The sequence below is a fragment of the Eleginops maclovinus genome, chromosome 5, assembly GCF_036324505.1.
Source record: "Eleginops maclovinus isolate JMC-PN-2008 ecotype Puerto Natales chromosome 5, JC_Emac_rtc_rv5, whole genome shotgun sequence".
Lineage (NCBI taxonomy): Eukaryota > Metazoa > Chordata > Actinopteri > Perciformes > Eleginopidae > Eleginops > Eleginops maclovinus.
Window position 1 is genome coordinate 10565720 of NC_086353.1, and position 23771 is coordinate 10589490.

The 23771-nt window shown below is 40.4% G+C and overlaps 1 protein-coding gene across 1 annotated transcript in view; it reads right to left on the minus strand.

Moving 5' to 3' along the window:
* LOC134864818 (alpha-1,6-mannosylglycoprotein 6-beta-N-acetylglucosaminyltransferase B-like) overlaps nt 1-23771 on the minus strand; it is a 90332-nt gene that overhangs the window by 20356 nt on the left and 46205 nt on the right. The window contains exon 8 of the mRNA XM_063884091.1: nt 17657-17826. Within this exon, the coding sequence (XP_063740161.1) occupies nt 17657-17826 (170 nt within the window). The remainder of the gene's footprint in view (nt 1-17656; nt 17827-23771) is intronic.

A 23771-nucleotide genomic window follows, 5' to 3' on the forward strand; every position in this document is an offset into this window, starting at 1 on the left:
TATTTATTTTCCAATAACAAAACACCTTCAGTCGCATTTGTACATCAATGTAAATTCAAGGTATTAAATGAAAATAGTGTAGTCTCATTTTTTCTGTATTTTAAGAGTGTTTTAATTATAATGTTTTCTACTACTGTAGTCTCAAACATGTTTCAGTCAGACAACTCACGTGTCTCATTAATATGTTTATTAGAAACAGTATATAGTTTGAGTTTGGCGTCTAGGCTCGGGCCTCATCACTCCGCATATTAACATTGAACATTGAGTGATGATTAGATAACTAACCACCGAGCCTACAGGTGGAAGCTGGGGAGGAAGCTGGGGTGGTGGTGGGGCAGGCGAGCATCGCCAGCGTGAATGCAGCAGCAGCAGCGAGGTGAACACAGTAGCAGCGTGGAAACAGCAGTAGTAGCAGCAGCTGCATTAGTGAGGCAGAGGTAAGCAGATCCAACAGAGCGCCAGATTAGGAGACTATGTTTGGTTGGTTGCAAGAGTGACGAGCGGCGTTATTTGCAAATGTATCATTGGTGCTCAAGTTGACTGCCTGAACTAGCTCGCAGGCTTCGCCCCATTTTTGATAACTTTTGCAAAACGGAGATACTGAATTATTAGGAATACAACAGATTTGCATATCAAGGGTTGTGGTATCATAACATCATTATTTTGCTTGTTTTAACTAAGCACCTCATCATATTATTTCTCCATGTTAAGGCATTGATATATCAGCACCATTGACAATGCTACAGTTCAACTCAATATTAGACAGATAGGTCAAAAATACTGTTAGTTAATCAATGCCCCAAGACTGAAACAAATCCAATAAGGAGAAGATGTGCAGGCTGTTAGCTTGGTGTTCGTTTTCTTATATCAATACCAGGCTGACTTCATTTTTCATACTAAATTTAATGAATATATATCCTCATGAATGCTTTGTATCACTAACATAGCATGTACACACACTCAGCATTCCAATGAAAAGCTTTCAGAAAAATCTGTAATTCATAATGATTGCTACACCATCTCTGGTTATTCATCGCAGAAAGCTAGCAAAACCATACTATAGTCAATCAATTTTCATTGTGCAGTGCTGTAGCTCAGTCAGACCTTTTGTTTGCCTGTAGATGTCCATCAGTCACAGTGTGTGTCGGTCTCTCTGTTATAACAGTGAATAGGGGGAGAATTAGGCCAGTGAGAAAGGACTTGTTATATTCCATTAATGCTAACTTGGATTAAAAAAAGAATAAAAGAAAACAAAAAGAACGAAGGACAGGAAACAAAGAGAGAAACAGGGACTTAAATGTACCAACAGGTGAGAAAAGAGCAGCATAGCAAGGGCTGGTCTAATTTTGCTCTCACTTTTGTTAGTGAATGCTGAAGGACAATGTTGCTGATGAAACTACACACCTGAATACCTGATCTCTGGATCTTTGTTTACTTTTACAAAGTTCCACTGAACCAGCTGTCCATTACATTCACGCGTTGATATAAGTTTGTACAGTATTAACAATTTATTCCCCCCAGGTTCAGGCAGTTCAATGGCATACAACTACATGTCAGACTTGCGAGGACCATAGAGAAAACAGGCGAAAACAATTTCAATTTGTAATAAGTGGAAGTACATTTTAAAATCTATTGTTTAATATGTAATCCATAACTAATTTTTGATCTTTTAGCATTAAAGTTTAAACTCAAATCTACAGTTGCAGTTAGTCAGAGCTGAAGATCTGATAGTAGAGCAGGGAAATATTTATATAGTTTGAAATGAAATAATTAAAATGCTTGATTGAAGAACTGACCATAGGGAGGAAACAAATACAGTGTCAGCATTATGCACAATATAACATAGGACATATATTTTTAGTCATACACTCCATTGTGCGCATACAAATGATACTGTACATATCAAGACTTACTGTGAATGCTGACACATAGAAAAGACCATACTCTGAGGCTCAAAATAACACACACACACACACACACACACACACACACACACACACACACACACACACACACACACACGGTGGCAGCCATCCCAGACACAATTCAAGTGCCATGCAGGGCCACAGAGGAGTCCAATTACCCAGGGTTCTTTTGTCTCCTAGCTGGCATCTAGTCAACGAGCCCTCAGAACACAAATATATACATATAGAGTATGTTTGCTGAGGGCTATACATATACAATTGTAACAGTAGTGTCATATTAATTTGAATACATATTGAAAACATAATAAACATATATATTCAATATAGACCGCCCTAAGTGCAGAAAATTGTCCCTGCAAGTATGTGAATATGCTTGAGCTAAGAAATCACCTGTGTCTTCTTAAAATCATAACACAATGCAAGCCTGTGCTGCAGTCAGATGACCACGACTATGTTCACACAGGACACAGTGTGTTACGTCTCCTCCTGACACACTTCATATATTGGCAAAAACTGATTTAAAACTTTTTCCTCCTTCAATAAATGAGCAATGAATACTATCTTAGGGAAATGCTGTTGTTTCCATTCTTTATGTGTTTGAGTGTGTGCATGTCTGTGTTAGTGGTTTATTTGCTCTGCACATGGTTCTATAGCTATTCCACTCAATAGAAAACTACTCTATTGATCTCCTGAGGAGCAATTTAGCAGGGTGGTATGCAATGCGATACGGTGTATAGCTTGTCGAAAAATAATATCTGTCATTTTGCACATAGGTCTATTACTGTGTGTGTGTGTGTGTGTGTGTGTGTGTGTGTGGTGCAGAAAAGGAGATATCCTCTCTCATTTGTGCCTAGTTTCTAGTGATAGTTTGAGTTGATACATAGGTCTGTTCTGCCTCTTGCCATGTTTTTTTTTTGTGCGTGTGTGTGTGTGTGTGTGTGTATGTGTGTGTGCTTGTCTACACAAAACAAAGTTCAAGGGCATTTCAATCAGTCTGTCAGCAAGTCATAACCCCTGTCCTGGCTGACAGAGGGTCACAGGGTCATCGGTGACACGAGAGTGAAAGCAGCTGATACCCGCACTGCACAGAATGTGTGTTTGTGTGTGTGTGTGTGTGTGTGTGTGTGTGTGTGTGTGTGTGTGTGTGTGTGTGTGTGTGTGTGTGTGTGTGTGTGTGTGTCGTACCATAAAATAAACACATGAAAAAAAACATACAGTACTGATTTGACTTGCTGGGCTTTTGCTCCATTTTAAGGTTAAATTGTTTTGAAAGAATAAACGGTACACTCTGATGTCTAGAAATGTGTATTCTATTAGCTAAGTTGTTTCCATGCACATTTTAATCAAAGAAAAATTGCACTGGCAGAACCATATCTTTTTTCGCACATCAACGTGATGAAAATGTTTTGAGGTTTAGAGCCAGGCACTTTATTCTAATGACATCTTTATTTTTACCCTTTTCTTTTCTTACTGAAGCAAGAATACGCTCTTGACAGGACCTTCAAAATGAGTTTTGCAGGACTCAAACAACATGGAGGGATCATTTGCAATTTCACAATAATAGTATATTGTCATACTTTACATGGCTGACAAATGAATCCTCATAAATACTACACATGCAAGAAAAATATGGAAATCAGTTCTATTTCCATATTTGAGAGCGGTCCACCTAGTGATGGGGAGAAGTAGCTGCAAGTCCTAACACGTTCATCACAATTGTTGTGGATTCTTGAGCTGTTAAATCAAATATTACAATTAATATAAATTAAATATACAGGTCTCTCACACTTATATAGTATATAGTAAGCCTGATTTGTTTTTCATCCCTGGTGCAATGGTGAGCACTTGGACAACCAACTGGGCCTGTGCAAGTCATCCCAACAGATCAAAAAAGCTAGGTCCACCATTACTTTAAAAAGGATGTCTTCATGTTATCCGTTGTGACAGAAATTACTGCGTTACATACTATAGACTGTATAAATACTAGCGTTTGAACCTTAAGATCTGTTTCTCTCTCTTACTCCAGTGCTTGCTGTCCAGAGGCAATACTCAATTCGAAATATTTGAACCAAGACTGGCACGCATTAAATGCCATTAGTGCCTTCACAGACCCCCAACCTGGTGCTGGTGTGGAGGGTTAGGGTCCTTTAAATAACAAGATTGGGTTCAGTGATCGATGACTGACAGCGATCTGGATGGATGATGTCACCAGCCCAACCCTTCTATAAGGATTTTTTTTAAAAGAGCCTTGCAAAAATATTGCAAAATAAAATATCTTAGACATGAATGTCATCAAATATATTGCCATGGTGTTGCATAAGGTAACATCAAAAGCTTTCTGCCTTGAAACTTAGTTACAAACTTTATCACCGTGACATGATGACAAAATTGTGCAACACCAGCTTGATCCTCTTATGTGTGGACCCTGGAGGAAGCTCTTGAGGAAGCGTAGTACTTCCATTATAGGAACACAAGTCTATTTGCATGTCAAGAAGTTACCTCAGTGGCGTGACTCTGTGTGTGTGTGTGTGTGTGTGTGTGTGTGTGTGTGTGTGTGTGTGTGTGTGTGTGTGTGTGTGTGTTTAATGTAAATAGCTTCAATTAAAAAAGAAAATCCTGTCAAAAGAAGTAATAATGTTGCAAAACCAAAATGTTCTTGATTCTCAGTGCAATCAAATAATACTTGTGCGCACACGGACACAATCACAAACACACACACATTTAAACACACTGACATGCACACAGACACACACAAACGTAATCAAACCTTCAAACATCCATGTAATCATCCGTTTCCATATCCACCTCTGATTACTCTCGGGATGGTAATCTGTGTGTGCGTGTAAGCAAAGTTTCTCTTACTTCACAAAGCGCGTGCCCACACACACACACGCACACGCACACACACACACACACACACACACACACACACACACACACACACACACACACACACACACACACACACACACACACACACACACACAATCGTTAACCCACAAAAAATTCCCATGCGCCAAAGCGCGTTTAAATCTATGGCAGTGCTATGAGCAGTTGACAGGCACCAGTTATCAGCTAAGGCAGGGTACACTAGATAAGGTAGCCGCAAGGCATTATAAACACCAATATACAGAAAGAGAGAGAGAGATAGAGAGAGAAGGTGAGTGCATCAGAGGGAAGGATGAATCAAAGACGAAAGAAGGAAAAGGAAAAATCCAACACTCCTGTCAGAGATAATAAAACTCTGAGATGAAGAGCTCCAGTAGAGAGAAGGAGAATTAGTGAAGCAGGGAGAAAGATGGGAAAGCAAGGTGGAAGGAGAAATGACAAGTTAGCCGCAAGGGGAGGGAGTTTGGGGGGAGACAGAAGACAGACAGACAGACAGCTTTAGGATGAAGTCATAATAAGAAGGGAGAAAACACCTTCATGACCTAAATTGTGTGATTTAGTTTACCGATAAAATGTGAATATTTTTGATTTACCTACACACACACACACACACACACACACACACACACACATATACTGAAACACATACGCATTCACACCCTTTGCTAACAAAGCCAGTTCCTGCATTGTCTCCGAAGACGTCAGACAGCCCTCCCTTTTCCCTTTGTCAGCAACTTTAGATCTATTCCTATTAAATCAAGAAGAATCAAGAGTGGGCATTGGCTGTGACAGAAGAAGTTGAGGGAATTGAAAGCACACACACACACTGACAAAAACATATGTGAAATGGCCAAGCGCACACACACAGTATATCAAAATGCATATGGTCTGATACGGATGAGTCAATAGATACTTTGGCACAGACACATATCAATTTGTTTTCACACATGGTGCAGATCACATAAATCCACTTTGCAACCTGCCACCGGCACTCAGGGAGGAACCAAACAGAAGAAGAGTGCCAGTCAAAGATACAGCTAGCGGATGCCTTTCATTCAATTGAGGAGTGGACACATGCATATGGATGAATGTGTAGGAATAAACCTTCAGAAATCTTACAAAGTCAATTGCAAACCAACACTCCTGTACCCCACACACTGGCACAGCATATTCGAGTGAACTCATTAGTATTACCCCGCTGACAGAGTACAGTGCCAACTGAGAACTAATATTCACCATGTGTTGTAGGCCATTGACCCTCTGAAGATGCACTCAGTTGCTTGAATTTAGCTGGAGCGCACACCTGAAATATGACTTTCAAACCCACACAGGCTCTAGAGAAAAACTGTTTTCCAATTGCAGTCAAACGACAGAACAGACCTGTCTCTTATCTGTGCCTCTCAAAGTTGGTGAAAGAATCTGCAGTGTTGTTTCCCTAAATACAGCATAGTCCCTAGTATGATTGGAGCAGTGATGCAAAGTATTAAACATGTTAAAGACGACATATCATGCTTATTTTCAGGTTCATATTTGTATTTTATAGTTCCAATGTATGCTTTAATGTTTAAAAAGCGCTTTACTTTTTTAAATACTGCCTGTGCTGCAGCACCTCTTTTCACCCAATGTCTGAAACCAGAGCCCAGTCTGCTCTGTAAACTGGATGGCTCTGCTGTGATTGGTCAACTGCCTAGAGATGTGTCACGGATATTCTGTTCCTTAGCATGTCAGATACAATGTATTAACACATGCACAATAAGCAATTATCAACTCAATTCAACATGGCTCTAAGTAAAACACATTTAAGCTGGTCATCTTCTGCTGGATTGATTTAAGTTGGAAGTAAAGCTAATATGAAATTCCAAAGTAAGTTTTGATTTTACTTATTAAAGAATAAAATATAGTGAGACAAATAAATGTTTTACATTGATGTTATTGACAGCTAGATAATGGACATGGGTAACGGAACATGGATAAGCGGAGCAGAAAGAACAAGTTGTTTTTATCATGAAGCAGAGCACTCTATTTGCACTGATATGGCTGGCATTCACAAAACGCACTGTCAGTGTGTTTTGTGACTGCATTTAAGTTCAGTTATTACCAAGAAACCTGCACAAACTAGAGATAGAGAGAATAAAAGGCTAAGGTTAGACAAAGTGGGAAATCAAAGAAAAAGTAAAGGTGATAGAAAAGACAGCAATCCATTTAGATTTAGTGAAATCAACCCCTTTCTGCGCTCAGCCTAATTTCAAGGCTGGCTGCCCTAAAATGACCCAATTTTTTCCTCTCAGAGAAGACACATAGATATCAGGTGTACTGACATCAGTTTAAGCCGGCTTTGACAGCCCGTTGCTTTGTACGCCATTAGGAAGAGAAGACACTGACAGCATCATTGAGCAAAATGTTTTGGGTTCTCGCCTTCACTTTTAACAACTCCAGGGAGGTTTGTGAGGTACAGAATGTAGGCTAGGAACCCAATTATGCTTGACTTTGCTCACATCAGCTGCACTCTTTTTCAATAAACGAGGAGATAACAAGGGCTCTGATTTAACTAACAAGCACTGATTTTGCTAAAGGAACATGTGGATAATAGGCGGATTCTGACCCCAATTTCAGCTGAGCTTGGCACAGATGTGATAAATTGGTGTCTCTGGTTTAAATGGCATTTCAATTACTTTAGGCGTTAAAGAGACTATTATATATTGTAAAGGGTTGATGAAGGATAGAGAGATGACACTGACCCAGAACACAGATAAAGCTGTTATACTTAAAACTAATAAAAGTAAAGTTAAAGTAAATAGCACCATACCGTATGCAATCTTCCACCATGGGTTTGGTTTTACAATGCACATAATTGATGATGTAACTATTGATATTTTCCTTTAATGCATGACTGCATGCTTCCCAACATCAAAATTGATGACTCTGTGCTTGCTCTGCAGGTGCTGCACACCAATTTATCAGCTGCGGTCTTGCACCATTGCACTGAGAACCAATTAAGATCCATTATGATGTTGATAATATTTCAAGCAAGGACTCATTACTTCTCATAACATGAAAATGAATTTAGTTCTTTCAGCATCCCGATAAAGTATCTGAGTCCTTCAACCTCATATGACATCCAACTCAGTTGATAATAACCTTGCCCATATAAATAATAGAATATAAACTATCCCTAATGAACTTCTGAGATAAAAAATGACATCCATTGTAAGGCTTATACAGTTATATTGAAACATCAATTTTACAATTATTAGAAAAACCTTTTATCATTTACTTTGGTGCATCACCTTGTTGTTGTCGTTATATTAGTACAACAGCAACAGCACCTATTTAGTTGACTAACTTTATATGAATTAGCTGTTTTTTGAAAAGGAACATGTAATTGTTCGCATTATGTAGTGAATGACCACCTACTCTAGGGTTTAAAACAATATATACATCACTTTTTCAGCTGTGTAGGTGTCTTTTTAAAAATGTCTTTAGCAATGCTTGCGTGTTTTTGCCATTTTTCTTCAGCCATAAGAACAACAAAGCTGGGTTTACTGATCACTGAGGGAAGAATGCCATAATTGGTCATACAGACGGAATGATTTTGAAAAAAGCAAGATGTAATACTACATGAGATTACACATCCTCCAACGTCTCTTTGTTCATTTCCCTATTTCCTTTTCTGTCTGCCTCAGGTAACTTCTTGCTAGTTGAGGGAAAGGGGATTGATGAATGGCTGATAGCATTGCTTTTACTGGAGCTTGGTTCAATGTGTCCCCGGTGCTTGGAGTCTATGCAGCACTAAAACTCCCTTCCACTGCTTCCATTTCCCAGAAAGTGAAGATTGAAAAGCCCTAAGAGTTGAGTCTGGAATGACGTAACATGCACACTACCTTGCTTGTCTGTCTAACTTTTTTTCCAAACTTTGTTCAACAAGAGCCAACTGTCTGGGCCTTACAGCTCGTAGAGAGCTGACCCTCATATGCCTTTCTTTACCACTAGCAGGCTAACAACTATGCACAAACACATGAAAAAAAACCCACATATTTTTGTCTGGCATCATATCAAAACCGCAATTAACTGTTAGGTAGTGGGTAGCTTTTAGAGTGATATCAAAGTAAAATGTTTGGATTTTCGGCAGACAAACCTTTATCACAAATATACAACTTTTTATACACTCAATTTAATTGCTGTCAGGAGTCAAGTTTCACCACAATTACAGAGACTTGACCAGATTTGTACCAGCACACACAGACTCACACATGTAACTACACCATGTTTTGTGCTAAACCAGCTAAAGAAACAGAAGCAGCAACTTGGCCTATTGTTCCGAGTCCCAGTTGTGTCAAGCAGACCAATTAGAGGTAATGTCATAGGGAGTTGTAAGTCAAAGCAACACCAGTGATGAAAGACAAAGTCACCCATGGGCCACAACTGTTTTTACCCCTCAAACCTTAAATCTCAGACAAGGAAAGAAGGAAGTCATTACCAAGTGTTTGCTGGTGGTGTGTGAGTGCTTGTCTGTAAGGGGTTAGTAAGGGTAGGGGTGATGAAATGCTGTAAAAATGTGAGAAGTTGCTAACAAGCACATTGATTCGGGCTTAGAGGGGAACAATAGAGACAAAGCGTGGAGGAGGAAGACTGATAGGAAAGGGGAAAAAAGATGAGGAGCTACAAGGCAAGAGAGGAGGAGAGGACAGAAAGTATCTGCGAGGAGATAGGATGCAGACGGAGCGTACTTCTAATTTGCACGCTCTAGTTTTTAACAAAGAGACCAGCTTACGCTCTATTTCACATACCATAGAAAATAGAAAATGATTCTTATTTAGCAGCTACACCTCACATACTGTATATGATTATGAGGTTCATATACCTCAGCAGCTTCTCTCGAATAAAGAGACCAGGTACTTACTCCCTTCATAACTCCAAAGTTTTGATCATTTTAACATGAGATGTTGCTCCCCCGCAGTAACAGGCAAGTGCATTAAAATATTCTCTGCTTCACAAGTTATTCACCCTTAAATCTGCTTAATTGTTGCTCAACAAATATAGGAAGATGGAAAAATATGTGATGTGTGCATTTGTGTACTCTGGTGTGTTCTCGGGGTAGGTTTATTAAGGCAGGTAGTAGCCAGCCTGTGGAGGAGCAGGAGGTTAACCGAGGTCACCGACTCTAGTTTCTCTAAAGGCTACACATTAATGACGGCGGAGGTGAGGGAGTCAGGTTGATGGGTTGGGATGAAGATGGAGGAGGAAGAATCACGGACAAAAGAACAAGACATTAATGGGGTGGGGGTTATGAGTCAAACTTTGACTTTTCATGGGAAACCAGAAACACCTCAGAACAAAAAAGAAGAACAATGCAAAACACTTTCAAAAAACAGCAACTCCCACAACCACCTACATATTGCCATTCACCCGCTTATCCTGCAGATTGCTCAAGTTGTATTTCTGAGAGGAAATGCATGCTTTCAAAGAGGTTGTCGAAGCCACACCAAAACTACAGTTCTTTTACATTTTTTACATCAGTCTTTTGGAGGTTGCCACATAAATTTCATAAGGCCAGAACACATTAGGCAATCTCATGTCGACAAACAGATCAAAGAAAGAGAGAGGAAATTGTAACCAAAAGCAACTGAGGACAACTGCAAGGAAACAGAAAAGAGAAGGAAGGAAAAGATCAAAAGAATATGAAGTGGCCACAAAGAAAGCTGAAAGCACACACAAGACAGAGAGCAAACTACAGAGAAAAACAAGTGTGCAGCTGAGAGAATCTGAGGACCAATCCAATTTTATAGGGCATTACGTAACCTCACTGATAGCTCTTTTTGCATTAATCTCTTGGGTTATGCAAGTCATTTTCACGAGCCAAATCACCAGACTTATAGCAATGAGCTTATGATGCAAACTAGCTTTGGATCCTTCACATCAGTCCCTACTGCAGTGGTACATGCACACACATAGATTCCCAGGAACATATGGCGCTTTCTCCCCCTGTGAAAAACTCCCTATCACAAAAGATGGACTTACAAATGGGCTGATTTATTTTGAAATTACATAATATATATATATATATATACATACATATATATATATATACATATATATATATATATATGTATATATATATATATATATATATTGTATATATATATATATATATACAATATATATATTGTATATATAAAACGTGGATTTATTTTTTAAATAATCCAGTTAATGACTGCTGCTCCTAAACTTCCTAAAGGAGGTCAGGGGATTAAATCTGGGGAAAGACAGAGGGAGATTGTTTTTGTTATTTGATTGGTTGGCTTTAATAATGTCACTGGAAACAGAGGAAAGGACAATACTGCTGTAGATGTCGAACTACAATTAATGAATTGACAATTTAGTTAGCAACGTAGAGAGGCTGCCCATAAATGTGGCACAGGTGAAACTTGAAGTGCAAAAGATTTGTGTACATATGGTCTATATAACAATTGTTATCTGTTTATAAGTGTGTTGTAAAAACAGATCTCGTCCACTACAGACAATCAAACCTTTTTGTTCAGATCATTACCACTACCAGTTGTTCAGAACATCAGCATAAGTTGCTCCATTATTACAGGAACACATATGAGCAGTATAACTGTAACTCGTACCAGCAGCAGCATTAACAGGAATCACTTGAGTTCAGAGACTCATGATAGACCAGATAAGAGAGGGACACATGGACTGACCACGGATTGGAGTGAGTATTCGATTTGTGTTTGGGGTAAAACCTATCAATATGACTTCGAAGCGGGACTTGAGGTAGTGCTGACCAAATTGGGAGATGAGTGCACCATGTGTCTGTCAAGTGCATATAGAAGTGCACTTTGGGGGCCATTATACTGGGACAAAAGGGTCAAATAAAAGGAATCCCATGTTTTTGAAAGGTCCATTTAGCAATCTCATTGTGCCCACAAATGTCCTTGTTGCACCAGATTTTGTGATTACCATGGCAGAACGTTCATTTAAGTTTGAAACAAAACAACACCTGAACTAAATCCCCTCATGCTCTGAGTGGAGAATCATACGCTGCTGAAGCCTCGTATCTGTCCAGTCACACTGTTATTAGCACATACAGTAACAAGGACAAAGGCCACTTTTCCTCTTTTCTCTTCTTTGTTAGGATCTCGGTTTTGGTATTTATAGTTTACGGTTTTATTTTGAAATGTATCTTGTTTTGTCACTTCCTGTCTTGTCTTGTTCACTTCCTGTCTTGTCTAGTTTACTTCCTGTCTGATTGTCTGATCGTGCTCACCTGTTGCCCCTGTGTGTCTCCTCCCGCTATCCTGACAGTACGACATGACCAAAAAATGGACCCAGCAGAAATGTTCAAGGATGCCTTTCCAAGACAAGAAGTCTTGATAACCCACCAGGCAACCTCAACCCAGGTACATATGCTGCCTGACCTCAACGTCCTGATGCTGCGGCTGGCTACCATGGTAGAACAGCTGGTCCCCATGGATGCTATTCTGTCTCCGCCCTTAACTCCGGCACCTGTTCCAGCTCCTGACCTGACTGTATACGCTCCGGAGCCTCATGTGGGAATGGCGGAATGCTATACTGCCCTTGCCCCGTCCTCCATGTCGTTTCAAGGTTTTGCCCCGGCCTTCACATTGTTCCCAGGCCGAGTCCCGGCCGCCATGCTTCCAGCTGCGGTCCGGCCCACTCTGGTCCTCCAGAGGCGTCTCGCCGTCTTCCAGCCCGTCCTCCAGAGGCATCTCGCCGTCTTCCAGCCCGTCCTCCAGAGGCGTCTCGCCGTCTTCCAGCCCATCCTCCAGAGGCGTCTCGCCGTCTTCCAGCCCATCGTCGAGAGGTGTCCCGCCGTCTTCCAGCCCGTCCTCCAGCCTGTCCTCCAGAGGCGTCTCACCGCCCTCCTGCCCAGCCCCCAATGTGTCCTCGTCGTGGCCTCCGGCCCTGTCTTCGTCGCCGGCCCTGTCTCTGCCCGCCAGAGTTCCCTAACCTTGGCCTTCGCCCCTGTCTCTGGCCCCCAGTGTTCCCTCGCCGTGACCTACGCCCCTGTTTCTGGGGCCTCACGGCCTCTGCCTTGATCCCGGGCCGTCCGCCCGAATCCCTCCACTGGACCCCCCTCCACCCACCCTGCTGACATTCTTTAATGTATTAGAAGTGTTGATTGGCTATAACTCTGTTTCTTCACCTCCAGACACAAAAGGCCAGAAGTTGGATCTCCATGGCAACTGGGACTTTACCCTGGGGTTGCAATAAGTTTGTGAAACTTGACCAACTGAAGTTACAAGAAAAGATGAGAGAACAAGCAAGAAACAGCAAGAGCTGGTCACAGTGCGTAGGAACAGAGTGGGTAATGAAATGAGTAGTGAGTAATAATTTATCGGTTTTACTATCACAAGCAAATCCCCCAAAAAATACAGACTCTGAGGAATAACATTACAATGGCAAAAATGTATTTGCCCAATAAAATAAAATATATATATTGCACCTTTTGGTGGAGGCTAAAGAAAGAAAGGAAACTCCAATGTGATAAACAAAAATAAGATCTGATGAATTTACCATTTGAACAGTTTTTCAAAAGCAACTGCCATGATGTTTGATCAGAAGAAGTTTAGTACACAAGTATTCATAGAGAAGGGGTGCACACGTTGTTGTCTTAGCATGGCACACGGTCAGTTTCAGAAAGTTGTTAATCAGATGGAGCCCCCCCTTGAGGGAAGTGAATGTTGCGTTTTTTCTCCCGATACTATAACACCATGGGACCTGCAGTTCTGAGTATACATGCCTCGTAGTTCAGTCCAAAATATATAATTTACTGTAGTGACAAGATTAGTCACAAAGGTGCTGACCATCCACCTTCACATTGACGGCGCAGCTCTCAGTGATCTGCAATGAGTCTGTAACGTAGAGCCGGCAGAGCCCTGTCTTTTCTCCTTCTCACACTCATACATCTCAGGTGCCTTGCCAATCTAATTGGCACCAAATTCATCTTCTTTTCCATCAAGCTGCTCAGTTAGCCCACATTGTAAGGAGTGCACACTCAGCAGAGATGGGAAAATCTGTATCAAATTACTGTGTGCTGTTGTGTGTGGGCAGGTGAATGGTGCAAGTGGAACTTCTGCTTTGTGCAGAAATGAAGGGCAGTGTAGGATTAAAAACAAAGCCTTTATCAGGGAGCCTTTCAACAGAGAGAAAATCTGATGCGAAGAGCCATTATTTGCATATTTGAATACCACAATAAGTCCCCACCCAAACCCCAGAGATGCTATCTCAGCACTTTGCTGTTCTCCCCTGTCCTCCCTAACTCTCCCCCACCAGCTTCTGCACTCACATGTTGTCATCAAACCTGTAGTTGGGGCTACAACACAATCACATTGATAAAAATGAGTTTGCAATTAAGTCTATTTTTGGTGTAATCTATTTAGCATACTGTATGCTGACGAGTTTAATCAATACACATTTTTTCAATCCACACATTCTGGTGTTTTACCATTCAAGGCTATTGACTGTGGGCCAGAGTATTCAGTCTCTATTTTCCCTGCTCATGCTTCTCTAGTGAAAAGTAGTACTCACTGGGAACTACAAATCAGGATGTTTGTTATATACAGAAGACCAAATCCTTCCCTCAGTGGCCAATTACAGCTACCTTCTGCTCCTCCTCAGCAAACTAAAACTCTCAGATGTGGCCATGAAGGCATTGTAACACACATGCACATGCAAACCAACACACACACTGTTGTGAAGTTGTAAAATAGTGGAGGTGGATGGACCCTGGGCACTTTTTGTTTAGTTTTGTCCTAATGCTGGTCAGTGTTGTCCAAAGAAAAGCAAACAAATGTGTGTCTACATCTAGGTTTGGACTTCCACTAACCAGTCTTTTCGGTGTTTTTTTCCCATCACTCTTCTTGTGTCCGTCTACATCTTCGTGTGTCATTTTAAGTGCTCTTGCACATTATTTGGTACAGGAAAAACATTCAGTTCACACAAAAGGGCGATACTGGGAACAAGTGAGAGTATTATGGGTAGAGAAAGAAACTTGGGTGTCCTGTAAGAGACACATTTTATTAAAAAGAAATCTGAACTGAAATAGAGCTGTAGTATACAGCTTTGAAGTCACAAATGTCAGAAGTTCTGAAGGAATTATTCACCCAAAAACAATATAATAATAACACATGTCAGAATGTCATTGTGGGTACATCACACCAGCAGACAATATTTTGTACTTTGGTACCAAAATAAATCAACATCAGCCAACATTTTTGATTTGCATCTTAGAGCTATTTTGAGTGAAATGTTGATTTGAAGCTGCACAAGGTGTTGTCAACTAAAGCTCGATCTTTCAGTGACAAAACAGTGACTGCATTTGCTTGATGTGAATATATGCACAAATCCAATGTGTGAGAGCACAGAGACCCAGCATAACAATGCAACACATTGCTTTTTATTGATGAAAACCCTCTTTCTTTCACAAATAGTGTTTTACCCCTGTGTATTTCACATTACCAAGTAAATCAATACTCAGGCTTTTCAAATTACAAGTTGTGTGTGTAGCTAAGTCAGGGAAGAGAAAAAACAAGGATAAATACATATTTAACATTAACCCTAACCCTCCATGGAATGGGAGCAGTACAAAGTTTGATACAGAGCAGTACGCCACTAGAGGTAAATTACATTGCATCTTCCTTAAAGCACATTTTTTCATCCACAAATGAATGTGGTTGATGGTTTAAGAGAATAAACCATTCAAATGACTAAATTACATTTGATACCATTTTAGATGTAAGGTTTTCTAAACATTATGGTGAGCAAATATCAAGACACCAAAGATTGTTGGGAACATAAGGGATATAGGAGATGACAATACAATCGTTTTATATTTATAGTATAACTCCATGACAGTCAAACTGCATTACCACCTTAGTTCAATCGAAATGCTCTCTTTTATTGTCTTACCCAAGGCAAAGACCAAAGGAAATGAAAGGTGTGAGAACAAAGAAATGACACACCAACCAAAAACGATTGGACACACTGCATAACCCCTCTCTCTGTTCAACTGTGGCAAACCAAGTGGAAAGATTGACATCAGCAGGCAAAGTTGATTCACCTTCTCTCGTGTTTTTTAAGGATTGAATCAGAATCCAAATGCATTTTGAAGAAAGACTAGACAGCTTTCCAAAGTAATCCACAGCGATTCCATTAGGGCTATGTTGGCAAAATAATTCTTCACGCTGGTACTTTGCTTCAGATTCGCCTGAAACACATTGCTGCCCTGGCTATGCGACAGACCAATTTTAAAATGTGGGTCCCGAGACACCCTAGTGATACACCAGCAGTAAAAACGATCCTGCCATCCATTTCAAATCTGACAGCTAAACTTAGCCTTCTGGATGTCCCTTCAATCTACACTCATTTTTTAGGAATAAAATTCCTCAAGATTTTCATACTCTCCCCTGCTCCCCTGCACAGGTGCTTTACGTCTACAAAATGAATTTTATAGGCTGGGGGTCAATATAATACTTCTTCTGTGATTTGTGAGAATTACCTCAGGTGGTGCACAGTGTAAAATAGTTCAGTAGAGTCTCTGATGACATCACTATATTGATCCCTGCTCTATATCTGTGTCATCTCCGTGATCAATGAGCGCACAAAGACAGAGTCTATTGGTCCAGTCAAGGCTGGACATAAACTTAGGCCCATCTACTGTGTGATTCAGTTGTCTTCTCACGCTCAGAACTATTCATAAGTCTTCTGCCCAAAATTATTCATCCATCTCCTGCCTGACAACCTGTGTGATTAATTCAGTCTCGACCATGAAGTAGATATTGCATAGGTTGGACAGAACAAGCCTGAGGGATCTCTACCAACAGTGTTGATTTACATCCATCCACCAGTCTGTGTGTGTGTGTGGGTGGGTGGGTATTTGTGTGTGTGCTTTGGCTCTTTAGCTGTATCCGTCAGCAGAAACATGCAGGCGTGCTGATGCAGGGAATAAGAAACACACCAACGCAGTCACACTGACAGGAAGCCCTGGAGTGCGTCGATACAGGATCAATACGGCTACAAATAAATCAACAGGACCTTAAGGCCCTCGTACATAATCTAAAGTGGGAATTGGCTGTAATTAGAGCACAACACACTCTTTAAACATGTTGAATGCAATATGTAGGAGTATAAGAGCACATTGTAAACACAAGGTTTGCTTTCACAGCTTTTAAATCTCTCTTAATAAAGGAGATACATAAAACTGACAGGATCATATTAGTAAAAGTAATTGATGCAGCTAATGAAACTGATGTCAAAAATGGCCTTTCTTTGATTCAACTACTCTAACTGTTTACTTATAGCTTTGACCCTGCCAATAAATAAACTATTTTCTTTTCCAAGCGAACCTGTTTCCTTGTCTGGATAATCCCCATATCAACATATTGTTGCCAGTCCACTGGTTATTTTTAAAGGAATAATTCACCCGCATTCACTTGTACTTTCTAATCACATGCAAACACTGTGAATGAATGGCACTCTTGATAAACTAAGGTAATGGGTACAGTGGTTAACATCAGCAAAGCTGCATTAGAACATCAGTTTATGACCTCACAGTATTCACAGAGAGTGCAGCGCCTTTGAAAGCCAGAGAGTGTTTATGGGGAAGTTATTTAAATGGCAAAATGTACCAAAATGCATATGTTTTAGCCCATAGAGGCTTGCCAGGAAAACACTTTTCCTGTAATACCAGTTCAGATTCAGCAGCAAACACTGGTCGATGATAAATGTGGATAATAAAAATGCATTATAACCTGCAAAAAGTGTACCACTAACAAGCAGCGAGCATTTGGTATCCTTAAAATGCATGAACTCACCCCTGCAGCTCCTTGACAGACATGGAGATCTTGAGGTTGTGTCCCAAAACATGGAGGGCTGTGAGGATGTCAGCCCACTGGACCATCTCTCCCAGAGGACCCCCCTTCAGCACTTTGGGGCTGAAAACATCTCCAGACTCCTCTGTTAGGAAGCCTACATGGACCAGGATCTGAAAGAGGACAGGAACACATTGTGTCAGAGGTAAATTAAATATAAGTCTGCAGAGAAGCTCAATACAAAAAGCTCCACTTGAGAAGAATGTATTCTAAAAAGTATTATAAAGTATAATACCATTATATTTACATTATAGATTTTGTCCTTTTCAAGTCAAACCCAAGGAGAGTTGACCATGAATATGTTTCTGAATAAAAACCTCTACATTTAATAAGCCATTTAAAAACATTAACTCAAAACCTCTTTCAAGAAAAGGTAGTACTTATTGAAGAGCCATTTTAGTAGGCCCGACATCGTTTGTTAAATTGCAACCTCAATTTTAAATCGTGTATAAAGTAGCAGCTCAAACACGCATAGTTAAGATGCCAATATCCTGAGGAACATATCCAACTAGCAAAAACTTTTTCTAAAAAGTGTATTTCCCTGTTCAACATCCAGCCATTGTCCTCTTTTGTACCATGATATACATTTACTAAAATGATATACTTTAAAGACAACATGTCTTGACGGAGAAGTAACTATTACACACTTAATAAACTGATCGTACACACACATATTTCATGTGTGTGTACTGTAGTGTATAAAGTTAAGCTCCTTGAAAGTTAAGCTTCTGCAGTCCAAACTCTTTTAATGAGTTTGAGGATTAAAATCCTCAGAATATCAGACTCTTCCAAAAGGAAATTATGGAAACTGAAGAATAATTCTCTAAAATCCCCAATGAATTATCCCCTCATGCTCCAATGGCACAGCACGCACATGTGGAAATCCATCAATATGGACACTACTCATTTCATATGCACCATATGCATACACAGATAACAGCTGTAACTAATTCCTCTGCACCCGATGGGAAAACCCCTTTTGTTTTGAAAACATCATATACTTGTATTTCGCATTATAACACAACTTTTCAGGCTACAGTGCTATCACGCATGTCCACCTAGCTGCTGTGTAATTAGTGTAACCCACCGAGAAATGAGCAACATGTTGTGTTTCACAGCGGATTAGAAACAGCCATGTCCAAACACTGCTCAGCTGAGTAATCCTGATTAGTTAACGCAGCATGAACACCTCCATGTTACACACATAACCAGCTTAGGGCCAACTGTGAGGATTTTGCCAGAAAGTTTGGACATTGATTGCTTACTGTGTCTCTCTCTACTTGTATGTAAGTGTGTGTGCATCCTGTTTCGTACCTTTGCAGCTTTGAAATGACGAGGTAACGATTAAAAGCTTCCAAGAGCTTTTGAGAAGCCTGCCGCAGAGCACTCTCTTATATCCCCTTTTTCCCTTTACATAATGACATATTAGCTAAAATGCACTAATGTTTGAAGGTTTCTGAAGGAGCAGACACCAGCGCACAAAAAACACAAATATACTGCCCCTACACATCACAGTTTATTATTCTGCAATACATCATGTCTGGATTACAAAGAGAGAGAAAAACACAGTGGACATCTGATATTTACTTTAGCAAATACAGATTTACATATATAAAGTGATGACAGGTTTAATAGCTGTATACATCCAGTACAACTGCTAAAGTCGTTTCACTAAAGTTAACATTTCCAAAATGTGTGTAAAACATTGGACAATGGTGTGTGTGCAGCCGAGTCAAGCTCCAGTGAGACTCCAGCTGGCGTGAAAAATCCCCTGATTTAATAAGCCTGCTCTATTAACTTCTGCTTCATAAAAAAAGATAGCAAAGTGAAATTTAATTACAGTTTGGGTGGCAGATGGCAAGAGTGAGAATTCATGGCGCAATACAATTCACTGTCTTGGCTTGGTGGCTTTGGTGCTGCTGCTGGTGAGTGTGTGTCCCACAAACACTGGCAACAACGGGAAAAAAATGGAGACAGACGGAGGCAAATTTCATATACTGGCAGGAGCACAGTAACACCACTAAATATCACACAGTGGCAGCGGAGCTAAATAACTGTGGATTGGATTCTATGAAACTGGCATCCACACAGATGAAAAGTTAATAGGGAGAGAGGTAACTGGGCTATACAAAACCTTGCTACTTGCACCTATGATCTAGACTGCTGAGAGGGTCTTTCACTTTACCTGTAACAACCAGTATTTATCTCTATTTGCAAATGTTAAATCCTCTGTATAGCAACCAAATTGAAGTGGAGTTCAATGACACACATCAGAGCAGCACTGGAGAAGTAACCTTTATATCACAGAGTAGGAATCAATAGCTAGAACGGAGAGGAGTGAGAAACTAGCGTGGGTGGGATCGCACTGTGTTTTACTGTGCAGATTATCAGCAGACGCTCTCACGGCCATGACGATCTTGCATATTTGCTTGCGCGCTCAATTGAATATAAAGATGAACGGTTGGGAAAAGCAATGCACAATAGGAAGTCGACAACAGAGAGAGCAACTCTGCAGCTGAAGCTATGCTTCCTCATAAACTCCTGCATCACGGCCAGCTGCCTCCCTCAGGAATCTGATCACACACCAGAGAGTGGAGCTCTTAATACAGTGGACTTTTGGCTCTCCCAGATGGTGTGTGTCTGAGTGTGTGCTGATGGATTTTAAATTCTGTTTGTTTTTGTTTGTTTGTCTGCATTTGTTTCACACTGACATACATCAGTGAACTCTGTGTGAGTGTGTTCGCAGTGAGCTTGGGGGATTCTCAAAAGGATCTGAAGGTACACTCGATTGTTAGCGTCCCGAAGGAATTAAGCACAAAGACCTGCCAAACCCGCAGAGACAGACAGAGAGGGGTGATAAAAAAACGCTCTCATGCTCAAATCTCTCCTTCACCTTTATGACGTCCTGTCTGCTGGAAACTTTAATACCACAAAGCAAGGTCTTTCCACAACATCGTCCCTGAATGTTTTTTTGTCATTCTATAACTGTGATGAGCTGTGGAAAAGGACATCTATTGTCTTTCATACTGTTAGAATGTCTCCTCCTTAAAATCCTTGGAAAGTCCTTGGTGCTTACTTGTGATAGCAGAAGAGTAGAAGTGTCTCTCGAGTGCATGGTACCACTCCATTGCTCCACTCATCTCCAACTGGTTAACGACAGAGGAATGCTAATGCTCGTCTCAGCATCTGTCAGCGCAAGGGTTTGCATGCATGTGTGTTTTGAGTGTGTGTGACCCCATTCACTCATGCACTGTGGCCCCGCTGAAGGTCGCAGCTGTCCAATGCAAGTTCACGGGTGGCAACACAAGCTGGCACTGCCAACCATCACTACTCTACCCTTAACTTCACCTTCTCCTTTTACGCCTCCTCAGACTTACATTCACCTTCATTATTTCTCCTCACGTCTTACCTCCTTGTTGTCCTATTTCTCCAACGGGCGTCCTCCCCCTTCTCTTTTTTCATCCGTTTTTCTTATCCCTCCTGTACTCTCGCCTCTCCACTCCCCAGTTCACCTTCCATATCCCATTAGTCTACTCTGTCTGCACTTCATCAGTCAGAGGTCAATTAACTCTCAGGAGGGCTGACACAGGGAGAGGCGAATTAACAGTTTGGCGTAAGCTGACAAACACACTAAATGCTCATGGTCTATGCACACCAAGTAGGCACAGATGCGCACAAAGTCCCTTCCTTAGATGCTTAAGCTAACTTCAGAATGACAACCTGTCCTTCAGCCGGTAGACAGGATAAGGTCAGCGTCCTTGAATCTGTACTTTGGTCTCTTAAAAGCCTCTCCATTATCCCATGACGTGGATGAATATGGCTCATATTATTTCTATTTTTTATACACAAAATATTCCATCAGCTGTTCAAAAAAGGCTGAATGGGTTGACCCAGGGTTTCGATTGAGTTTGATGCCGGCACTTGAAAATAAAAGGTGAGTTTTCTCCAAAGTATAACTGCTTTGAAAGTGCAACAAAAGGTTTGCTATATTCTTTCTGAGCTCCACAATCACTGAGGAAAAAGACAGATTAATTGCCAACAAAAAAGAGTGCCCTGAGTATTGAGGCCAGGCTTCTATTTTATTCAGTGCAGCAGTGTGCTCACAGAATATCTCAGACATCCATCTTTCAAATATATATGACTGAATGACTCGACTTGAGATTTACATTTCTAAAAGTATTCACATTCACTCTCATGCACCTTCTTGTTCACCGTCTTTGTCTTCTTTTCTGATACTTGAAAAGAATCATCCTGCTTTTCCCCCTGTTTCCCTGTCGATTCTTTCTCTCTTCACATTTGCCTCTCTGCTCGGCTAATTTATTCTTTTTCTGAGTAAACATCCACTCTGCTTACAATCAAAGAGAAAGTCAAACAAGGAAACAGAACTGAATAAACAGAGCCTTGCTGGAATTGTAAAGACCTCACGCTCAAGCAGAATGTTAAATTTGCTATTGGAAACGAAGGGATTTTGTCAAAGATGAAGATTAGTCCAGTGGAAAGCTGCAGTCAATTCACATGAGAGTGTTTTTCCAAAGGTCAGAGTTAATTAAATAGTGTTCTCCTTCTCAATGTTAAAGTGAGTTTATACTTTAGAGTTAAGTTAAAAAATAATCCTCTGTGTGGGAGGAAGGTAACAGTGGGAAATAGTCAAATTGACTGGTACATACTGAGAGTTAATGTTGGGATTCTTCCTTTTGCTTGTATTACAATAACATCTATTTAGCAGTCATAAACACAGACGTTTTTATTTCCAAATCTAATTATTGTGATAAACAGATTTTGACAGCCAAGGCCAATTCGTACAAACACCAGGACATCTGCTGTTTGGATAGCTGCGGCACATATTAAGGCCTAAAGGCTGTTAAAGGAACCATGGAGCCATGATAGAGGATAACAAATCCCCTCAGTGCACTACGGAAAAGAGAGAACATCAATCTAAGTGACAGAGGTGTCATTTTCCCACTGTTAACTTATTTTAGAAAGAGATGGGGGCAAAGAGAGGCATTTTGAGCAGAGGAAGCAACTTAAGAACGTAATGTGCCTGCTAACATTAACTTGTTTATTGATCAATATTAACCAAAAGATTGTGAGTCTACACAGAGCAGGACGGGATGTGTAGTTAAATGTGTTGTAAATAAAGGATATCTGAGACAAAGTAGTTTCCAAGTGTCCAAAGTTTCGTTGACATTTAAAAAAGTAAGCCTCTAGGTTTCATTTCCTTAACTTATTTTTAATGAACGACCTAACATCCATAGGCTTCCAGCCTTTTTCATTTTTCATATCCATCAATCCTTTTCAATTCATATTCTACAATACCATCCCCACTACCATCCATCGCCCTCTCCTTTCTACTCTTATTCCAGCCCTCTGGCACCGGCAGATTCTTGCCATTTCATCATATTTCCAATCAAAACCATCACGTTTCACCTTCTTCCTCTTCAATTTTAGTGGATACCAGCAGGAAGTAGCCTCGTCCATTGTTTGCAGCACCAGTGCCAACCACAATGAGGTTTAACAATTTAACAGTACAGTAGAGGTGTAGTTTTTTATTTTAGAGAACACTGCTTTGTGAATTATCTACAAGAGGATACAGAAAGACTGTTACACGGCTATTACAGAAGAAGAATGCAGCTATGGATGAAAACCTATCATTACCTCGTCTATCATTTTAATCGTACCCTAATTCAAATTGAGATCCCTCAAAAAGGCTTTTATGCTCAGCCACTTGAGCCGAAAACAGTGATGCCTATGCCTTGGATCTTTAAATCAAAATGCTCTTTGTTCATCTTATTCCTACATTATACTGTAAGGCATTTATAGATCAGTTTGAATGTTGTCCATTCTCGTACTAAGGCGTTATTATCTAGGTGATAAAACTTTTCAGTTTAATGGACCCCCTTCCCCTGGATATTAAACTCTACCTGTTATTCAACAGTTATCCTCTAACACTTTTAACACTATGTAAAGCTCTTCATGTCTTTGTAAGGAAAGGTGTTTCTCAGATTAATTTAGCATTTATCTAAGTTATTCACAGTACCTGATCGCAGTTTTACCAACA